General features: G+C 36.2%; 4 protein-coding genes across 4 annotated transcripts; 1 reads left to right on the top strand and 3 right to left on the bottom strand.

The window, feature by feature from the left end:
- The first annotated feature begins 1,500 nt into the window (after window positions 1-1,500).
- On the top strand, window positions 1,501-2,431 carry LOC104891761 (hypothetical protein). The gene has a single exon (XM_010677514.4). It carries the CDS (start codon window positions 1,634-1,636, stop codon window positions 2,270-2,272), a length of 639 nt encoding a protein of 212 aa, XP_010675816.1. The 5' UTR covers window positions 1,501-1,633; the 3' UTR covers window positions 2,273-2,431.
- A 1,285-nt stretch (window positions 2,432-3,716) lies between these two features.
- LOC104891762 (60 kDa jasmonate-induced protein) lies at window positions 3,717-7,794 on the bottom strand. Its single transcript, XM_010677516.4, has 2 exons — window positions 6,911-7,794; window positions 3,717-5,620 (listed from the first exon to the last, which is right to left on the bottom strand). The coding sequence occupies exon 2, from the start codon at window positions 5,597-5,599 to the stop codon at window positions 4,010-4,012; it is 1,590 nt and encodes a 529-aa protein (XP_010675818.1). The 5' UTR covers window positions 5,600-5,620; window positions 6,911-7,794; the 3' UTR covers window positions 3,717-4,009.
- Window positions 7,795-10,532: 2,738 nt separating this feature from the next.
- LOC104891763 (hypothetical protein) lies at window positions 10,533-12,697 on the bottom strand. The gene is made up of 2 exons (XM_010677517.4): window positions 12,516-12,697; window positions 10,533-12,320 (listed from the first exon to the last, which is right to left on the bottom strand). Exon 2 carries the CDS (start codon window positions 12,233-12,235, stop codon window positions 10,919-10,921), a length of 1,317 nt encoding a protein of 438 aa, XP_010675819.1. The 5' UTR covers window positions 12,236-12,320; window positions 12,516-12,697; the 3' UTR covers window positions 10,533-10,918.
- Window positions 12,698-13,849: 1,152 nt separating this feature from the next.
- Window positions 13,850-22,132, bottom strand: LOC104891764 (serine/threonine-protein phosphatase PP-X isozyme 2). The gene is made up of 8 exons (XM_010677518.4): window positions 21,770-22,132; window positions 18,885-19,037; window positions 16,961-17,023; window positions 16,797-16,882; window positions 16,441-16,516; window positions 16,093-16,361; window positions 15,915-15,993; window positions 13,850-14,373 (listed from the first exon to the last, which is right to left on the bottom strand). The coding sequence occupies exons 1-8, from the start codon at window positions 21,908-21,910 to the stop codon at window positions 14,323-14,325; spliced, it is 918 nt and encodes a 305-aa protein (XP_010675820.1). The 5' UTR covers window positions 21,911-22,132; the 3' UTR covers window positions 13,850-14,322.
- Between the last annotated feature and the right edge of the window lie 490 nt (window positions 22,133-22,622).

Genomic DNA, 22,622 nt, shown 5'->3' with positions numbered 1-22,622 from the left:
TAAAAGGGTTATAGTGTAGGTTAAGTAAATTATGTTTTATATTATGAACTATTTTTCGTTAGTTATACTATGCTACTCCTGAGTGAAAATCCTGGCTCCGCCACTGACTATAATTTGTAGTGTAACATCCAGGAAATTTGCACGTTGGGAATCTCTCTTGAGCCATCAGATAATTTACCATCAAATTCATCATTCATGTTACTGCTTCATAATTTTTTTCCTCCACAAAGATTCCTTTAGCATCATAATAAACGCATATTAGTGACCGCGATAGGTAAAGGTGTACAGTGTACTAGAGAATCAGATCCTTTTGAAACGAATCTTAGGATAGAATCTATAGTAATATATATATTAAAAAAAACGTTTCTAAATAAGGAATTGTGTCACGTCGCGCTATTCCCAGAGTATTTTGTTATGTATTCTACTTATATTAAAAAAAATTAGAAAATGCATGTTATAAGATTTCATCCAATGATTTCAAGTTAGTATGTTAATGTTTTATCCACTAAACCAAGTACTATTTAGTGTTATAATTTCAAAGTAAGATATTTATAAATAAAAATTATAATTAGCATAGTCCGGACCTAAAAGCTAGTTCTAAATGGAAATAAGGAAGGAATTTGTTACATTATTGTGCACTTCGGCTTTTTGCGACTCAAATGTATGAAATTTTTAAGAAAACATACTTCATCCATTCTTTTTAAATTGTAACATCACCTCTTGACACATTTTTTAAGAAAGTGACCATATAAAAAGGAGAGAGATAGAGATTGATTAAAAGTAGGTCTCCTGTGATAATAGGAGAGAGATGGAGAGAAGCTATTGCCAAATAAAGAAATATTTCAATTAATATGAACTTTCCAAATGAAAAATGTTACAATTAAAAAAGAATAGAATTATTTCTTTTTCCAAAAGTTGGTAACTGATAACTAAGAATAAAAAAAACCAAACTCTCATTTTTAGTCGATCATATACCTCGGCCTAACCCCCATAAATACACGTGAAAACATCTCTAGATTTATGAGAGCATATCGTACTTCTATTCCAAAAAAGAAAGATCAAGTTTATTAATTATACTTGAAGTAAAATTGCAATCATAAATTACAAACAACTATATACAATAACTATGTAAAATAAACTTATATTTCATGTGATCTAATATCATATCACATCGACACATACAATAATTCGGGTTATTATCTAGACCTACAAACTAATAGATCAATGGATACGAGACAAACAAAAAATAGCTTAAATTATTTCAACTATATTCCCTCAACATTCAAGATGATTTCTTAATAATCCAAAATTTGAAATTATTTTGACAAAAATGAATAAAATTCCAACAATAGACCCTCAAAGCCAAGTCAACTTACACACACTTCTTCTCCAACCAAAAAGACAAAACCAATAATATATTTCTTGCTCTCCACGAAATCTTGCTCTCCAAGTAAAAAAAAATTCATCAAAGTCAAATCTCAACATCATTTCCCCTCCATTATATAAAACAAACAAACAACCCCTTACAAAAATACTGAGCTTCAAAGATCACATCTTTATTTTTCATATCAATTCTTTTTTCTCTCTTCTTAACAAAAACCAAAGAAAAAAGAAAAACCCATCAAAAAAAACAATGAGGAGAGAAGGTCGTCAACATGGCATGGTAAGAACATACCATGTATTACCATCACCATTAAACCCAATATCCACATCTAGAATTCTCAACAAGATTGATTCACCTACAACTGCCGGTCTTTTTATCAAAGTTTCTAAAAAACCAACCAATCATTCTAAATTTACCGGTAAATGTGAGAAAGTCAAATGTTTAGATTGTCATCTTCATCCTTCTTGTAAGTCAAAAGACAAATCTAAAGGTACACAAAAACTTAAATCTTCTAATGATGCTTTAAATTATCAGCAACTTACGTGGCGTGTTGTGGGTCCCAATAAATTGCGCTATTCTGGGTATTCTGCTTCTGGTATTCTTGATGAATTAGACATCCATCATCATCATCTACATGATCATCATGATGATGAGTATGATGATGAGGAGGAGGATCATCATGGGTCATGTGCTGAACAAGAAAAGAGCGAGACTTTAGTGAAAACTTCTAGTGATGATGATGATAATGATGATGATATTATTGTTCATGTTGGTGTAACTGATGATGGTGATGATGGGTATATGGGTTATTATGATGTTGCTTATGTTGTGGATGCTATGGATGATGATGATGAAGGTTGGTCTATTGTTGGAGGAGATCAAATATGATTTGTTAAATTTTTTTTTTTTAACTGATTGTAATTACTCCTCTAGATTTATTTTTCTTACTTGAATTTTGTATTTTTTTTCTATGAATAAGTGTATAACTTGAAGATTGGACATATATTTGTTTAATCTTGTGTTAATGTTGAGATTATGTTGTGTAAAGTATTTTGTTCATTCTTTCTTTTTCATTATATTAGTTGTATCGAATGGGAGAAATAGTCAACGCTTGAGAATATGCTTGTGGAATTTAAGATAGAGATAGTTATGACATACTTACATGTCTTGTAATTGGTTGGAAGATCAATTCATGCTAGACTACTAGCTTGCAAGACATATCAGTTTAGAAGCTCGATAAGAAGCTAAAGAGTCCAAAATTAAATGTCCAACATATTATTGGAATGAGAATTCGAACCTTGCGTAATCCTGAAATTTGGGATGGTACTCCATTGAGCTATCATCTCTCCTTCTACGTGTCTTATTACATACATGACAAATTTTTTTGAGAAGATAAAAAATTATAATCTGACAACTTCCAATTTGTTCACTACAGCTCTACAATTGGATTAACAAATCAACGGGAATTAGTGTGATTAAGCAGAATAAATACAATATCAATCGATTTTGGATCATGGATTTTGTCAACATAATCTTGACCCTCTAATGAATTAAAACAATATTTTTGTTTCTGAAATTTGGAAATTTTATTTGCAGAGTATTTGTCAATTTCTCATTTTTTAGGATTGTGTAGATTAATGACTCTGTTCGGCAATACTAGCTGATAATAATGATTAGTCATTCATGTTGGATTTGGTTAGTTTTTCATATCAAATAATGATTTAGTCATAAGATCTGGTTTTCGTATGGTTTGATGCATTTCAAATTTATCCTTTTCTAAGTTTATGTCAATCAGTTTATGCCAGTCATTCATGGTGTGATGTTCTTCTAAATTACAGGTGCTGGTCATTATTACAATACAAAGATACGTATTTATTGCTCCCTCTATATATTTTTGGTAGCTAATCTTTCATAAGCTGATGTTTCTTTTTACTTGGTACGTTTTCTTATTTGGTAAATGTAACCCACATAAGGCTAACAAAAGTATCAATCCCCTTTATTATCATCCTCCAACTACCTTTAATTCTCAAATATTTGTCATTTTTTTCCAACATACTTTTCCTCCCTTTCTAAATTTTTGTGCCATTTTGTACTACAATAACCCTATGACCTATTACTTTTTTTCTTTTGAATTTTGTAGGTTTCCTTGAGGTCAAAAAAGAATTCTTTTGCAAAAACAAATATAGCAAGTAAATGGAAACATGAGTATTATAAAACCTAAAGGAAATTAAAACACAAAGCAGACATTAGATATGGTATGGTTCTATGCACATGAACCATGTATGGCGGGAATTTCATGAGAGGCCTTGATTGAGGATTTAGAGAGCTCCAGTTAAAAGCAACATTCCTTTATTTTTAAGGGAAAAGCAATATTTCTTTAATATACTTTCTCCGTTATTTTTACTTGGCCAAAGAGAGGAGAAAGTCAGAAAGATACAAAGAGAGTCCCATGTGCTAGGAGAGAAAAGAGAAAACATATTGCAAAAAGAAAAACGATATTCCTCCCTAAAGTGGGAGGCATTATTACACCGCACACATATGGATACATTATTAAGCAACCAAACGAAGACATTTCGATTACCAGAAAAGTGGTGGTTGGCTGCGAATAGGAACTATGTTTTCCGATCAATCATCAGAGATCCGACCTTTCCATGCTACGGTCACTCGAACAAGACCGTACTTTCCCTTGATATCTTTCACGGTTTTGCCATCCAACTGAGGAGGAAACTCTGCTGTCCCCTTCGCAATTTCTTTTCCAGAACTAACAGAAAGGTTTGCTTCAGTTATTAAGGACCCCGTAGTAGGCACAGCGATTACAGATCTAGACAATGGTATGGGGCTCCCAGGTTTTACCTTCACAATCTCTTTGTTCGGCTTGTTAAAAAGTGTAGTTTGGTAATATTTAGCTTTGTCACTGCCAGTGGGATAATCGTAGTTGCTATAACGAGCAACCAGGCTTCCATAAACTTCAGCGGGGTCTTTACCATCTCCGTTGATGAGCACAACTTCCACATTAGCCTGCACTGCATCATGAAACGGGGTGTAGTACACTGTTGCAGACCCACCTTTGCCACTCACAACATAGCTTAGGCGCTTGTCATAGTAATCATTGTTGCTGAGTTGACAAAGATCCCATGAGAAACTCCCGCTGCTGATTTCAGCATCAGAAGAAGCGGTACTGCCCAGCTTTTTGAGATCGAGACTCACTTCAAAGTATTGACTTGCTGATGTACCACGATAGGGCCCAGTAAGGGTCAGAGTCTCGGTAATGGATTCGTAATAAGTCCTCTGTCGGTTGTAGAGATGGAAGGTACCCAAGCCATCATCGACTTGAATCTTTCCGTAAATTTGACCAGCAGTGTTGTTTATACGAACTGAAAACACCTGGAGGAGAGGTAATCCTTTACCTTGAATCGAGGTACCTGAATCAGCAGAGGCAGAAAGACCAGTGACCTTCAATCTTGGTGTTGGATAGTTTCCTTTTAACACTGCAATACACTTGGCTGCATCTGCTGAAGTGACTATTCCTAGCTCCTTTGTCCTTGTGAGGATGTTGGGCAGATTCAGCTCTTTATCCCGAGGTAGGCGGAAGTAAATGGCAAATTGATCCTCACGTAGTAACATGTCAGAAAGACCACCCCAATTCTTAATTAGAGGTTCCATCCAAGTCTCATCAAATTTGATATCTTTTAGCTCCTGCATCACTGGGGCGTAAGTATCAGATAGTTTCTGAAATCTAACCGTCTCTGATATCATAACAGCTAAAGCACGCAACGAGGACTTCCTGGTGTTGCTGTCTGTGGTTACAGCAAGGTCAGCAATGGTCTGTTTGAGTGTCGTGTAGCCCACCTTCTCAAGATTTTCTAGCTTACCTAGGTTATCATAGTTCTCACCAAACCCAAGAGAATCAGACTTGGGAATTAACTTCAGCTTAGGATCATCCCACTTAAACTCAAGCCAGTTGTTGGCTCCATCCATCCGATAGCCAATAACGTAGAGGTCATGCCGCCTTAATTTCACAGTCAAAACTCGTTCTATTTGTTTCGCATCTTTTGCTCGTAACTCAATGTCCATATACTGTGCTTCTTGAATAGTCCGAGGTGGATGCGGAAGGACAGGGCGGCCATGGGAAAACCTATTTGGATCCTTTGCCCAATCTCGGACTTGTTGGATAAATACCATGTAATTATCAGTTGATATGTTGAATCTGATCATCTTAGTCACACACGCAAACCCCTGTGAGCAGATAGTTTATGGAGATTCAACAACAGCAGAAAGCTTTTTGTCATTAATAAAACATACTAATAGGGGCCTTCAACAAAATCACTTAGAATGAAAGGAAAACAGTCGTTTTTTATCCCATATTTGTGTCAGATAAATGTTAGGAAGTGGAAAGTAAAGATGAGAATGGAGGAAAACACATTTTTCAATAATCAGTAAATTTAACAGTGCCACAAACTTCGTAGTGTCCAGACAGAATGAGAAACCTGAAGCTACAAAGTTTGCAGAATATTCTGGCATATGCTTTCTTATTAACTCGTACCAAACAAGCTATACATAAAAATTAAAAGAATACTCCTATGTTTAAGTAGGTCATCTAGTTACTTGATACTTGATAGGTTAATCATGTTATGTCACAAGCATGCATGAGCTGTTTCACCAGGTTAACAGCACAAATGGGTGTTGAAATTGCCAACAAAGTGAACTGAATAGACGAGCGTTAACCCACCTGTGTTTTCCCCTCATCTTTTCATACAAAATTCTCTTAGCTGTTCTAAGGTGACTTAGAACTTAGAAGCTTTGGTTTTCCAGTCATGATCTGCCATTGTTCAAAGCTAAACAAAAAAGCTCACTACTATATATCAGCCCTGAAATTTACCATCTACCAGCACCACCCTACTTTCACACCTCCTTTTGGCTATCCCTCATTGGGATGATTCTTATTAGTGGTCATACTAACTACGCTTTTGAAACTCTGGCGGTCAAAACGATTTGAGACCCGCAATCGTAATCTTAAAATCATTTTTGGACCATTAGGTTTCCCATGAGTATGGCCACCTACAAATTTTCAAAAACAAAATGCCAATTTCAAATACTGGAGTTAACTAGATTGGATTGGGACGCAAGACCATTTGTTTGATTAGGGACTTGCAAAAACTTTGGACTATATTTGACTCAAAATATCGAAATAAAATTACCTTGGACGGGACGATGGCAATTCCAATCTAGTCCATTCAATATACACCCAGATAATTCTAGAGCAAATAAAATTCTACCAGTAGTCAATTACACAATGAAGAAAGCAAACAAAAAGCCAGTGTTTATTAATGAGCACAAGCTGCACAACAATCATACACACATAAATGTCACCAAATTTTGGATCAGCCAATCTCCCAAAGCCACTACGGCACTACCTATAAATATGATGATGGCAACTCGTAATTCAAGTGCCTAATTAAAATTCTCATCGTCCTAAAATTTTATTTTCACAACAATGAAGATGCATAACATACAAAAATTACTTACCTTAAGTAGAATCGAAGCCCAGTAAGTTGGTTTTCCTCTAGTCTCTGGCTCAGGTAAACTTGCCACATGTGTGCAATACCCCCTGCCCTCTTTATATAGTCCAGCTTTGAATTCTATCCCAAAGTATGAATATTCCCTCCACCTCCCCCTTCTTTTAGAGAAAGAGTAGATACCTGAATGTTAGTAACATGAGTTTGTAGGGGTAATTATGTAACTTCACTTTACGTGGATTCCCACTATCCTATTTCACATTTGAATACCTAAGATTTAGATATCAGTTGGTTTTTCTTTCTTCTATACGTATAAGGATCATAAGCAAGTATGATCAATTCACAAGGAAATTAGCCCTTCGGTCTCACATTGTCTACAAGATCTGGATTATATGACTTCATAAGTTACAACATTCTAAGTCACAGCTTGAATATTTTCAAACTGTTTTAAACAATGTAGAAAAAGGGAATAAATTATTACATTTATGCCTTAAACAATTAGTTAAACACTTATCAACAACCCTAAAAGTTTCATGAAAGAACATAATTTTCAAATCTTATTGTTTCTAGAATGATGATTATTTATCAAATGAAATAGCATTAGTCTTAGATAAGATAAATAAAGTGTATTATCATTAAAAACAAAAATGATACTCCTATATGGTATCCTTAAGGGTTAAGTATAAGAAGCTAGAAATGTAAACACTGATACCGATCGACACGTGATTTTGACATAAATCCCAGCATAATAATATTTTTATATTTAATGCACGCAGTTTTGATAACTATGTGTACAAAATATTTGATATACTTCCTCCGTTTTTTTTTAGATGTTACACTTTCTATTTTAGGAAGTTTTAAATTAGATGTTACACTTTTATTTTGAGTAATAAATTCTCTCTATCTCTCTCCTATCACATGTTCACATGGGACCCTTTTGTATTTCATTCTCTCTATCTCTCTCCTCTCCAAAAATTACCTAGGAGTCCGTGATTTGAAAAGTGTAACATCTAATAAAAAACGGAGGAAGTATATTTAAATATATTCGCAGCTTGCATACAACGCAGATCTGAACATTCGTATATGTCATATGCTTTTCTTTATCAAAATAGATGTCCCTTTCTTGCTTTGTGTATTTGCACTAATCTATTAATCACTTAATAAAATAAACATATGTAACAGTGACAGTAAGGGAGAAGGGATGGTACTAAATAAACAAATAAAAGAAAAGATACAATTGTAACTCAAATACTAAAGTGACAGCTAGCATTTCCACACCAAAAACCTGCCCTCACTCTCAGATCTTTGTTACTAAGAATATCACGTTTTAAGTTTTCTTGCAAAGAGATAGAAAACTTATTCCAAACACTTTAAAACCAAATAAAGATCAAAGAATCCACCTTTTTGTCTTCTTTCCATATCATTCAAAAAAAAAATTCTTGTTCTTTGGGAATGATAAGAAAGAAACATTAGGATGCTCTCCTATCCAGAATCAATCCTCCAAGTGCATGAAATGCATGTCAACTCATAAAATACGCTTTTCATTCTAGAGTCATTTTGGCATAAGCAAGCTCTTTAAGCTTGAGGGAGGCTTCCTCCTTCCAAGCAAAAGTAATTGCTATAGCAGCAGCAGAAGTCAGATTACCATCCAAATTGCACAGAACTAGTAGAGCCTAAAATTGAAGTGGTTTAGATGGATGGGCTACACTGTAAGTTCATGTAGATGGTATGTAAAAATATTCTCAGTGTTTTCAATCTAAGCATGTAAAACAGTAAGGTAAAAGCTTATCTGGATACAGGACACTCCCGCAGAGCCAAGTCACCATACCAAAGGCTTTTCCTCCACCATGCAAATACTATTCCAGCTGACTGCTCTCCAGGATTAACAGGGAAATAATATCGAGTATACACAAAATCAGTTGGAGTCGAGTGATGGAAACAAAACCCAATTCTGAAAGCCTGTAGACAACAAAATCAAAATAAGCTAATGATGGCTCTCAAGGAAAATCATGTTCTTGAAGCCAGTACAACAAAAGCAAATGAATGCAGTTATACAGTAATGAAAGTTCAATCGTAAGCAATAGAAATATGATACCTCAGTGATACTGAATTACAACTTTGCTCATAGCATGAGCAACACCATCTGCTACTGATGATCAATTACAAATGTAATGATATCAGAGTCATTGTTAAGCGATCTGTGAGCTTGTTCAGTTGGCTTGTTTGACCATCTGATAGTGATAGCTATATACATTGGTTGTATGCTGGTAGTTTTAGCTAGTACAGAAAAGTCAGGTAACATCAGCTGGTAGCCATTCGTAACTTTTTGGCTACCCAAAAGCCAGTGAGAGTTTAAAAACCAGCAGCACCATCTAGAAGTCCTAGATCAGCCTCAGCCACCAGCAGGGGGAGAGTTCATCTGTACACCGACTCCACCCTTAACCAATCAATCTAGTACAGAGTTGATCATATTGAAAAAAGCAAAAACTCCACAAAAAACCAGCTTGACGATTTTCTTTAGACCGCCACAAATAAATTAAGATGAGATTGCAAATTCCTATGTAATCCAAAAAAAAACTATTTTTCTTTGGGGTGGAGGGGGGAGGGTGAGGAGTATCGAGTATGTATAAGAAACGACGCTAGACTTCTTCTTTAGCATGATCATTTGCAGTTTAATAATAATATACCTGATTGAAAAAGTACAGTAGAACGGATAGACTCCGAAGTCAGCACACCAAAGAGCTGCAGAAATCTCAATATAGTTATTCCATTCATTTCTTCTCATCTTCAATGGTTCTTCCCAATGCATTTCATTCAAACGTCCCTACGGCAACGAAGCTCTATGTTCTAGACAAATGAATTGTTCTAGCTTCTAAGACAACAGAGACCACTTCCACAACTTTTCATACCATACAAGGAGAAAAATCGTTGCTTTGGACATGACGTTTAATATGTCACGGCATAACATTATCACCGAGATTTTTTCACCATACAACAAGTAATGTGTTTTCAAGAGATGGGATACACACCTAAAGCCATGAAGTTTGAGGTTCAAGCCCCATGTAATTAATCTTAAAATTTCGTACCTACTTATTACGTAATTCTATGAGCCCTTGCTTCACCAACCTCTTGGCTTAGCAACCTCTAGTAGAGGACCTACTTTAAGATTAATTAGAGTCTAAACTCTAAAGGGCCTCTCTACCTTTGTAAAATCTAAAAGTTAAAAACAAAATGAAAAATTGACAATGTTAGTTAGAAAGGGGCCATGAAATTTACCTCCGAACCATATCCAAATACCCTTGCTAAAAAGATGAAGTCTCAAACCAATGGATGACATGCCTAATATTAAAATATTACTGAGATTGACCAACCTACTCTAAATTCAATACAATAGCAAAACTATATAGAGACTTCAGTAAAACTCTCTATTCCAGAAAGGATTCATTCTAGGCCACCATAGCAAGTGTACCAAGAGGGGGGTGAAACCAAAAAAAATAATGACAATGAATCAATAAAACAAAGAAATAATATTCAATATGCAACAACCTGAAAACTATAATACTGAACAGTTTTTGACGGGAGGAACATTGAAGATCGAGCCCTTAATAAATAAACAAGCATCAATGCTTAAATGCAGATTAGCAACGATTTCTCTTATAATCTCATAACAGAATGCCAGTATAAGTAAAGTATACAGGATATACAGAGGAAAATATTTCAATTTCTAGTTACATCTTGTGATATAAAAAATTATATAATAAAAAAACAGCATCAAAAAATGGAAAAGCAACAAAATAAGGCATCTAATCTCAAAGATAGACCTGTAAATTCCCTGAAGCCAGGACAAGGGTTCCTTTGCTGAGCTCAGATACAAGATAGCATTAATTTATACTCTCAGATTATCTCATACTTCCCATAACAATCAAATCGTGATTCCAATCATATCAGCCGCCACTGTACCAAAACTTTTATGCAAAAAAACATGGAAAGTCTGCTTATGAACAGTGTGGTAAGACATTCAACATGTAACATGGTTGGAGCCATAGCTAATAGCTTGAAGGCTTGTGTCTGACATATTTGTCAGCCACTTTCTTGGACCACCAAAATCCCCCATTATATTGTAGGCATATGAAGGCCACCTCATGCTGTTGTTACAAGAACTTGAAACGCCCATCCGATTCATCTTTTGTGTCCTCTCAAGTACTATGAGACTAGAGAATGTAGAAAAGCTGTTCCCAACAAAAACATCTGCTCTTAAGCATACTTCATAGTCAATTGCTGACTTGATAAGATACGGGTATTTGTCATATATATGAGCAACGCCTAGTTTCTTTTTCTCGAAAGGAAGTAACCCTTGTTGCCAACCACTCAATATTGTCTTATCTTCCAACAGATTATCTGCAACAGCTAGGTATAAAACTGTTGGCTTGTTCACCTCCTTAATGTTCCCTACTCGTTGGGTAATTTCTTCCTTGCTGCTACAAATTTCACTTATATTAGATCTTTGCTCTAGCTTCTTGCAATGAATCATCCAATCTTTCTCTATCCTCATATGTACAGCCATATATGGCACATAATCCAACTTGGCACTGTCCCCATTACGACCCCCATTACGACCCTCACCCTGCTCAACCGACATTGCTTCTCTCCCTATAGCTCTGATTTTAGAAATAACCCTATCTGCTTCTTTAGCAAACTGATCCACTAAAACTAAGCACTCAAATACCCTAGCATAGTCCTTGACAGGCCAATGATCATGCCAGAGAAAAGGGTTCTTCCCTATAACGCGTATAACTTGATAGCGATCACTAGAGTCTCCACTAAATTCCTTCAATTGATCAAAGTCTCTCACAGATGTCCACTTTCGTCCACTCCCTTTTTGCAGCTCCAGAACATTAGTCTGATTCAAGACTTGTGAGTATCGTCCCAATCGAACAAACCCACTGCAAAGTGAATTAAACTTCCTAAACTGGAACACCTTATCAAATCCAATGCTCTGCAATTGATCTAATTCCTTATAAAACAACGAAGCACTCAACCGGGGCATCAGAAGGGTCCGGTTCAGCATTCGAGCAGTGAGGCACGCCCGAGCAAATGCTATCTTCTGATTGTTTAACCCCCAAACAATCTGAGGCACCTCCAGAAACCTATCTCCACGAATTCCATAATCCGAATACATCCCACCATTCACATCAACCCTGGATAAACCATCTTGCAACAGTATACCCCTCAACACCACCAAAGCAACAACAAAAACTACTGCAACACACTTACAACCCAACGAATTTAAAGGGAAATGCAATAATTTCCAAACCTTAAAACTCCAAAAACTCATGGGAATTCCAAACTTTCACACTCAAATTCAATACAAATACTCAAACAAAACAATGTTGGGATTTCTTCAACAATACCGCTAAAACCTACAAGATTTTATCAACAACAATGCAAATATTGGGATTTCTTCAACAATACCGCTAAAACCCACAAGATTTTATCAACAACAATGCTAAAAATTAACCAAATTCACTTCAATTTGTGCAAGAAATCATCAATAGTAAAAACCCAGATCAAACTAATTAATCAAAATAAAAGGAGGAGATTAATGAAGTGTTAACCTTGAAAATGAAGTGGAGTAAAGAGGAGCTATAAAGTACAAACATTCTACTGGGAAAATATTCGACTCAAATTTCCAGATCTCCGGCTTCTCGTGAAGCTTCTAATAATCGTGGCCAGAACAGCTTTCACGTGCATTTCCTTTTATTTTAAGTGCTGCAACTTCTCTTCTTTTTCCTACTTTCTAATTTGCTAACTATTCCCTCCTTTTCCTAAAATATAAGACGGTTCGCGCTTTATGAAAACGTGCTACAAAACTCATTAAAGATATCGAAGGCTCTTATTTTTTGAGGGAAATCAATGGGTGTGAGAGAGAGGAAAAATGAGTAGAAGAAATATTTATTGACGGCCACGATTTGCACCAAGAATCGACTGATCTTGTTACAAGGCATTGAACACGTAACCTTTGAAATGAAAAAGTGAGAAAATAACCATTGATCCAACATAACATCATTGTTTAGTATTTCAAAATATAATATAATAAGGTCTTGTAGTTATATATCATGAAAAGACTACCCAAGTAATTAGATATATAACACATTAATGGTAATAATAATAGACTATTGTAGACATAAACTCTTACTCCAATTTTTGTATTCTTCAAATTATGACGTCATTTTCTCCTCACAAGACAAAAATTTACGAAAAGAAACAACTCGGACCATTGCCCGAGACACTCACTAGTTCTTTTCTTATATTAGGAATAATATATAAACTTTTTTAACCCTCATTTTGTGAGGGGTGGTCAATTTTTTTTTCCACTATTAGTATTAAACACTATTATCTCGAGCGCAAGCTAAATTATAATTGTAACGATGGTATGTGAATCGTATTATATTGTAGAAGTATTTGTACTTGTGGTCGGGCACCTACTTTAGATGCATAGCGTTTTTTCGACAGTTTCAAGTCATTTTAGTCCATTTTATTATTTAAATGAATATAAAATTTATTAATATTAATACTGCAACAATGAGGTCGAAAAAGTTGCACAAAATGTGACCGGAAAGGTTGCCAAAGGAATGGCAGTGTGATGATGTCGTTCAACCTCCTTTAACGTATGATGAGAGAGAGTGGCCGGATCACTGACCAGAGAAGTGGTCCTTGGATGATGAGAGAGAGTGAGAGTGTTTGAGGAAGTATGAGAGTGGGAGAATAAAAGAAAATGAGGAGGTATGAGAGTGGGAGAGAGTGAGGGAATGCGTGCGAGAGTAAATACATAGGGGTTGGGACAAGTATGTATACAAGGCGTTAATAAGTAAAAACAGGACGTCATTTGACAATCCAGATGGTGAAAATCTCAATGATACAGTATGATAGTTACCAACCCAAAGGTTAATGAATCAATCAAAAAGATAGATAACTGGTTGAAGACAAGTAAAATGGTAATAAACAATGCATTTCGTTGTACACCCAATTGCCTCAAATAAAATACCCCAACAAGATCAAAACTGAACCACCTAGTGTCTCAATGAAGCCCAAATCAAACTATAAACCATTCACACACCATAACCACCCTTCCTCCTTTCCCAGTTGTGGATTGCCATAAATTGGGCAGCTCCATATTTAATTCCGCCATCGTAGGAAATTTCACAGTACACAACTACAAGTACAAGCAATAACTGACAGGACGGACAGTAATTTTGCAGAAGAGGCTCCGAGTATTGCCTAAAAATTCACAAGTGACACAGGTTGAGAGCTCAACTCCTTCAAAGCATTGTTTGATTCTCTATCATATGTACCAACTTCACCACCCAATCACAACATAACAATCGCTGATTGACCAGAGTATACCATGACCCTGTAAAATTTTCAGAGAAAGTAATCCGGTGCTGGCTTTTTAGCAGGAGTTCCTCTTGCTTCCTGTATTGTGGAAAATTGATGAAAGCATAACAGTGAGATATCCATTCTTTCAACAAGAAATAGCAAAAATAAGCAGTTTATACACTTTGTTTTGATAAAGAGTTCAAAGCTGTTTTAATCAGATCTAAAATGAAGGGTTGTGCACTGTTATGGATCTACTTAGTCAGACAAATAAGGAAGCTGAACAAAAGGCACAGTCTACGCATTTTATATTCTATGTTAGGACTCAATTTTACATCAACTACTCCTGATGGATGTCACAGGTCATCAACTCTAATAGAGAACTAAAGTTCCTTCACAAGCAACTATAAAAAGATCTAAAGTTCAAATTATTAGAGAAGGTAGTTTTAGTTCCTTTTTCCATTATGACTTTTAACTCTAATAGAGAGAAGACTTCATGTATGCTGGAGACCCAGTAATTATAGCTAGCTAAGGCAGAAAGTAAAGAACAGAACAAAGGGGAGAGATATTGTATTGAAAACTCGGATAAAGCTAGCAGTTACAATCCTTACCCAAGAGCTAAGATTACTATCAAAATATTTCCTGCCCCTCTTCTCTTGGCTGATTATCTATAGGCTATTACAACTTCCTTCACAAGCAACATAACAGACATATTCCTTCTAACAGATTTTTCCAATTCCAGCTGACATAATGCCAGGAATAACAGAAATTAATCCTAATTCCCCTTTTTTTACCCTTCCTAAGATATTGACTAGTGGCCTTGTAGAGGTAGAATGATTTTCAGCAATGTAATCTACTAGTGAGGTTAATAAAAATCTATATATCTTGATGATTTGCACCCGCTTATATCTTAGTGACTTGCACCTCATTTTCTCTATCAAGTCTGTCTTGGTAACGGGTAAATTCAGGTGAGATTGCTAATGATTTTTGTATAACAAAAGCCCTTACAGTTGTGCTCTTTAAAGTTTAAACCCAATATCTTCACTTGGCCAATTCTTGTTAAGTTCTAGGCTTCTAGCAATCCAGCCACCCTAAAGACATACAGTGTCTTATAATGTGCCCAGCATGCCCGTAAAGCATCCCAAACCCATATAGTTTCAGGGATCTTAGTCTCATTTTAGTAAACTTCGAAGAGTTCAAATACAAATTCTACTTTGACAAGGAACAAATTCGACTAACTAAAGAACAAAGCCAAAAGAATGGTAGATTATAATTCTTATAGCTATAACATTATCATCAAGGGGTTTGTCGAATTTATCAGTACAGCTCTACCATTCACTAATTACCATTTAACAGGGCATTACCTGCCACCAATAACTTAAGTAGCTACCTTAAGTAGCTTTCCAGAAAGGGCATTAATAGAAATGAAACATGAGAAGTGACTTTAAGAGTTCCACAAGATAACTTCTCATAATTGGTTTCCATAAGTGCTCTTCCTCATGAGAACCAGAAACTATAGCTCTTTCATGCTGAAGCCAAACACAGCCTCAATGTCCAACTAGAGTCCCTGGTTCACTGACAGAAATAAACAGTGGCAAGTACCATTTCCCAAAATACATAAGCTGGTCAGGTATACAAACCTGTGGAGCAGCTTGAAAAACACGGAACTCTTTGTTAAGATTCTCATCAAGCTCAAGTATTGCAGCAACATTACCACATCTAGAATGTCCCCAAAAATTGAACAAACTGTCAGTTCTTATATCATGGCCTGAATGGTTCATTGATCAATGTAAATTTGATGATAATTACCAAAATTACCTATAACAGTAATTTGGAGCTGACCATACTGTGACGATCTGATGATTGAACATCCATTTGTAACCTTCCATTACCAATTGGTGTGCACGACAAATATAATCAATGCTATTTGTGTGGTTGAATGTGGTAACTACGGTGCCACCAAAAAGATAGCCAGCACCACGAGGACTCATTCCCCAACCATCAACCGCATCTTCAGGGTCCGACCATAGGAGGTCGCACATGGCACCATCATGTGGTACTTCTTGCTTTCTGTCTATTGTTCGTATCTGGCACATAGGCAGCATTAATGTCAAGATCCAAATAAGAGACAGAATATGAAAAGAAAAATGGATATGTCTATCGAACCTGGTCCAATGTTGTTATGGATGGAGAAAGACCACCATGAACACTGAAGATCTTATTCTCAATGAGAGCTGATAGACTGCAATACAGACTAGCATTACTCAGAAAAATATTAAAATGCTTAAAAGAATAGCTTTGCAGATAACAGAAGAAGTGGTCTACGGACTACTGAGTCTACCACAAAACTCTTAGTTTGATACATTAACATATTTTGCATTCTTATTAGCAATAAATAGCATCAGCAATCTGACCCTAACATCATTTTGCATTTTCAATTTTGCATTCTTATTAACAAAAAAATTAATCTAACCCAGCTGTGTCAGCCAGAACTTAAGAATTATCAAGAAAGATATGCAAACCTCAAGTAATCAAATATATCAGTGCAATATCTCCAAACATTCACAGAGCCATATTTGCGGAGGCACTCATCATAGAAGCCATAAACCTGGAAGGCAGAGTAAAATCAGTACCTGACACAGAGGTTTCTGAAGTCAACCTGAAATAAGATATGCACAAGGATAACCTGAGTAATTTGACGACTTTCATGGTTCCCTCTAATAAGTGTTATCCGATCTGGATATCTCACCTACAATTGCACACATGATTAATTTCGGTCTTTCGGAACTAAATCATTAAACATATGGGAGGAGATGCGGTGCTTCGTTAACAATTAGAACTTTAAGACAACATATGAAGGAACAATTCAGACGACCCATGATCATTCCTATTTTCCCTTGCTTCGACTAGATAAGTATGCCCAAAAGACTTCATTGAAACAACCAAGTTTAGCGCAAATGAGCAATTGAAGCATCCAGAGATTAGAGTATCCAATATCCGTTAGCGGAGAAGCCTTACTTCTCCCTCAAAAGTACGTCATATCGATTGAGAATCCTTCAGTGTTTCTTCCCACATTCATATTCAAAATTCCTTCTTCATTAGACAACAATTCTGTATTAGTCAGAAAGTCCTGCTCCTAGCAATATCAAATGAACAAAGAACTGGCCATCACCATATTGACCTATCATCAATTTAACATCAACATCACTCTAAAGCCTCTAGAGATAGGGGAAGGTCCCTTACGGCCTTACACGATACTTTAAAAAACATCTTGCGATCTCACAAGAAGAGGCCTAAGCAATCTAATGTGCCATTCCAAATTAGCAATTTAACTTTCCTTTCGAAGTCCTTTCTACAAGGGGGCCAAATCATTGACCTATCTCGAAATTCAGAGAAAGGAAAAAAAATCATAGATATAAACAGGATTTTAACCAGTAATCTTTCAGGAGTCCTGGAGTTGCAGAGAAATCCTTTGGGTAGTTGATTTTACAACCACATGACAAACACCTTTGCCAGCTTAAACTCAGCTTGCAGGTCTAGGCAAAAGTAGCTTCGGATTCTAGGACATGTTTACGGTTTTAGAAATATGATATTATAGGATCCTGAAGTCTGAGTCAATCAGACAACAACAATAAAACATGAGGCCCTGGAGATCATTGGCCATTAAACAATTTCTTTAACAGCCGGCTTCATCACATAATCCCAAATGAAATACATCAGAGGTTTTTCAACTATTACGCCATACAAAACGCTCCCTTTCAATTAGAACTACAGGTTACTGCTGATAAGACAACATGCAAAATGCTCTTCCGTAAAAGGTTAGTGCATGTTTGGTTGTAATCTGTTCAACCAACATCTTGCAGTTCTTCTGGAGTCAGCGTTTCCTCCATAAATTCTCCAATCCAAGCCAAAATATATAATTCCAAATCTAAAAAGAAGGTTACAGTCTGACTTGAGTCTCAAGACCCTGTTAGTTTCTTGCTCTTCCAACGAACATGCGTGGAAAGCAGATTCTTCTAGGCTGCTTCCTGAATCCTGATATGCAATTTTTTTCAGGACTTGACCCATTAAGAAAGCCTCACTCGTTTTGAACATGTACTCCATTTTGTAATGAGGATGTTTTCTGAAGCTAAAGGATCCAATAAAAATGTTGCTGGCTACTTAGAAGGGAACCCAAGAAAGAACGTGCCTATAAAACCATGTCAAGTTTCAGATGAAACATGATGCACTAGCCATTCGTTTTCAATTGTTCCTGCAGCCTCATATATATAATCATTGCTCTCGAAGAGAATTGAGGAGAAGCAATCAGTCTTCCAAAACATTACAGACACGAGCAATCGACCATCCTGAATTGTCTCACCAAGAGCAAGAAGCTAAACGTACTTCCAGCAGTAAGAAGAAGCAACTTAAGTATTTCCCCACGCAAAACTGGACTATTTGGAATGTTGATTTACATTTACTATGAAAATCAAATAATCAACTGGAAACATCATGATGTACATTCACATAAAGATCTAACATCTCACTGAAATTTGCTAAGAGCAATAATATGCATTGACTACTCAGCTTGCAAACAGCTTGAGCCAAGAGGAAGTAAACTAGAAAAATACCTTAAGTGCAAGAAGAAGTAGAAAAGTCTCAACAGAGTAAAATCCTCTGTCCACAAAATCTCCAAGAAATAGGTAGTTTGTCTTTGGACAATCACCACCCACTTTAAAGAGCTCTTTCATATCATAAAACTGCCCGTGAATGTCACCACATATCTGTGAAAAGATTAAGGGAGATATCAGCAATTTTTTCATGTACTACTCATACTAAATTACTCACAAGTCATACAAAACTGGAGTACTAAAAACAGGAAGACACTGACAAGTAAGCAAAGACATTACAATTCAATATTTTCCAGATTTCACGCCCCTACAAAATCATAGAATAAAGCAGCAGCATAATTGCCTTGCTGCAGCCCACAGGAAACCTCATTACCCTCGATAAACTTATTTGGACTGTCATCATACATCAAGATAATTGCGGCCTACTATCATAAAACATAATAAAATTGCAAAGTGTGAGCTACGGAAAAAATTATGTTGTTAACTAGACAACAATACCATACTATAACCTAATGCTTGAAATTCTTTTTGTAGACTATGGGGGTCCATTAGAAGTCTGACAGATCCATGAAGAGACAATAAAAGGACATGAAAATGGGTATTCACCTTATCAATATCTCAAATCAATAATGGGTTCTACTTGGACACTAAATGGACACTTAAATAGTAGAACAAATTGTCAAGCTATTGTTCTCTTGTTTCCTCAAAGTCATAGAGTAAGACATATATTTATCAAAAAGATGAATTAGCCACCAATGCATATTTAGTAAAGAACCCAGAACCCTAATTTGCATCATGATAGGATTTGAGATACTGACCAGACAATCGAACATAGGGATTGAACCAATTTGCAAAAGTACTCTCTACTAATCTCAAACTAAAGGTGGATTCTAAAGCGAAGGTACAAGATGACATAGTGCACCAAACTCGTAAATTTACCTCCATCATTTGGAGACTGCTGACAACACGTCACGAGATCAAATTCTTAATTCTTTGCAAAATAAAAAATGACAGAGAATTCTTTGTAAACTATACTGCCTTGTATGATGGTATTATAGCTTTTTAGGCAGAGTTCTAAAGACATCTGCAAGAACAAATGAGGGGGTTGACTTCATACATTTAAGGGTCTTATATAGTATAAGTTTAATGTCTGGGTATATAAGGTTTAGTTTAATCATTAATGAGCTTGGAGATTGCAAGAAAGACTGCCATTGATGAGGATCGGTTATCATCTAATGAGAAGTCATATAACCTCACAGAGTGCACCATAGCATTAGGCATTAGGTTTCCTCTTCTTTGCATGACAAAGCACTGAAGATATCAGCATCAACCTTCATGGGTGCTGCCTTCAGAGAGACTGGGTAGCTAAAGCCTAGACATCAAGCGTCTAGCACCGGTCCAGTTGACTTGGCAGTTGTTCACATGCGATTGGCTCGTGGTAGAAGGGCAATATTGCTGAGCATCCAGGCCTTGAACGTCGAACATGAGAGCTGGGCATGCTTCATTAGCAGAAACATGGGCTTGGCTTACAATATTGAAAGTGACAAAGCATAGATGACAGACTTTAAATCTTCCTGTCACAAAGTTCTGCTAGCATTTGCATTAGGCGTGCTAGTTGCTAAGGGCAGGCCTTACTGGTGACGGCACTTACTAGCCTCACCAAGAGTCATGACATGAAACTATTGCTATGCCTACTCGCCTTAGCTCATCTTGACGCTAGCCACAAACTACTATAGTGAGGACGTTCGGCCATTCAAGGCTGGTACCTAAGCAAGCTAGACTGCGTTAATCTCAATGATGGCCACGTGTTACTCAGCACATGCAAGCAACATCCACTAGAAGCTAACTTTATTTGGGTTACTCCAAAGTTCTCAAGCTACAAGTCCTAAACATTAAACTTGTTTCAACCAACATGGACTACCTACAAGTGTTTATTACTAGAAACCACATTTTGCGGCTTTTGGCTAAAAGGAACCATAAAATGAACACGGGTTGTGAGTCTTCTGAGATGACATCTATGACACATATTTCTCGGACTTAGAGCCTGTATACAACATCTGAATTGTGATCATTGTGTTCATTAACTGTGTCATTGGGTGCAGAGAGGCCTAATTCACTCAAACCTCAATCCAAACACCACGCTCATAACTTTATACTTAGTTCATCCACAAAGATCTGGCGTCAATCTAACCGAGATCCATCCTCTTAAGAATCCTAAAAGATACATGTAGGAACATCAACAGTCCAAAATCCCTAAACACCAAAAACTTCATTAATAAAACACAGCTTGAGCAAACTCCATTGAAGATAAACTTAACACTTCCCCTCATTCCTCCCTCTCCCCCACCCCCCGCCCCGATAAAACACAATATGGGCAACTTAATTGACCTCATTTTCCACCAAATTAAACCTCCATAGCTTGCAAAATCACTTCATTTTTCTCTATTCCACACTACTAAAATAGGGTAACTTCACACATTAATGTTTCATAGATTACTTCCATTAATATTTCCTCAAACCAATAGTAACCCAACAACAGAAATTACAACCATACTAAATTACAACCACAATTTCAATTACCCACCAAAAAAAACAAATAAAAAAACAACCCATAAATCTACACACCATAACCAGCACAAAAACAAGCAAATATAAGCAAAAATCAAACCTCAAAAAAAAAAATTTACAGTAACTTAACATATTAATGTTTCACAGATTTCTTCCATTAATGTTTCCTCAAAACCAATAGTAACCCAACAACAGAAATTACAACCACAACTTCAATTACCCACCAAAAAAGAAAACAAAAAAAAACCCATAAATCTACACACCATAACAAGCAAATATAAGTAAAAATTAAGGGAAAAAAAAAAAGCAAAACTTACAGTAACAGGAGCATCAACTCTTTGAACATTACTCTCTTCGACTAAAATTTCAATAGCTTTGAGACAAAGTGCTTTCACTTCAGATTCTTTCAAGGGTTCGCACCTTTTAAGTTGCTCTATTTGCCTATCTAAATCCGACATCTTCCCATAAATCTACCCTAACACACCCACCTCACTGTAAATATTGCACTATCTTCTCTCTCCTCTTTCTCTCTCTTCTGTGTTAGATTGATTGAAGATGGTGAAATACCCAGAAGAGAAGAGAAGAAGAAGATTTGAGGAGAGAGAAAGAGTTGTTTTACTGGCTTTTTTTACTGAGGAGCCACTGCGCTGCTTTCAACACAGGAGCTTTTCTTTTTTTGGGTGGTTTTTTTTTGGACTATTTTTTCTTGGATTTTTTTAGAAAAATTATTGGGAGGTGGGGGTGTTTTTGGATTTTTGTATGGAACAACTTTCAATTGTGTTATGAAAGAATGTTAAAATGGAAGTATTATTTTGCCTATGTTATGAATGATGATTCATGAGTGACTCAGGGTGAGAAGGAGAGTGGAATGTTAGGTATTAATTCTTCACATGCGTCAAAAGTTTAAATTAATTTCATTGGTATCGTTTATGTAAGACAGTTTATGAGAATTTTTTTTTTGTTTTCGTCCAAATAAATTGTCATTCAAAGTAGCGGTTAAGTAGAGTAAAACTGCTACCTAGAGTACCAGTTTATGAGAATAAACCGCTACTCCAGGTAGTGGTTCCCTATGGGCAGCAACTGAAATTCTGGTTTATATGAACCGCTATTCAAAGTAGCGGGTTATATGCACAAAATCCCCCAGTCAGTGTTGCTTTCCTATGACTGGCC

The sequence above is a fragment of the Beta vulgaris genome, chromosome 4, assembly GCF_026745355.1.
Source record: "Beta vulgaris subsp. vulgaris cultivar EL10 chromosome 4, EL10.2, whole genome shotgun sequence".
NCBI lineage: Eukaryota > Viridiplantae > Streptophyta > Magnoliopsida > Caryophyllales > Amaranthaceae > Beta > Beta vulgaris.
Note: the sequence above shows the minus strand (reverse complement) of the source record. Positions and strands in the feature narration are given on the sequence as shown.

What these genes read in the sequence shown, in the direction of transcription:
- LOC104891762 (XM_010677516.4), bottom strand. Translation starts at nt 5,599, where the DNA reads ATGATCAGATTCAACATATCAACTGATAATTACATGGTATTTATCCAA.
- LOC104891763 (XM_010677517.4), bottom strand. Translation starts at nt 12,235, where the DNA reads ATGAGTTTTTGGAGTTTTAAGGTTTGGAAATTATTGCATTTCCCTTTA.
- LOC104891761 (XM_010677514.4), top strand. Translation starts at nt 1,634, where the DNA reads ATGAGGAGAGAAGGTCGTCAACATGGCATGGTAAGAACATACCATGTA.
- LOC104891764 (XM_010677518.4), bottom strand. Translation starts at nt 21,910, where the DNA reads ATGTCGGATTTAGATAGGCAAATAGAGCAACTTAAAAGGTGCGAACCC. An exon ending in CCATAACAACATTGGACCAG is followed by an intron (nt 16,362 to 16,440) that starts GTTCGATAGACA and finishes CCTATGTGCCAG; the next exon opens with ATACGAACAATAGACAGAAA. An exon ending in GCTCCAAATTACTGTTATAG is followed by an intron (nt 15,994 to 16,092) that starts GTAATTTTGGTA and finishes GGGACATTCTAG; the next exon opens with ATGTGGTAATGTTGCTGCAA.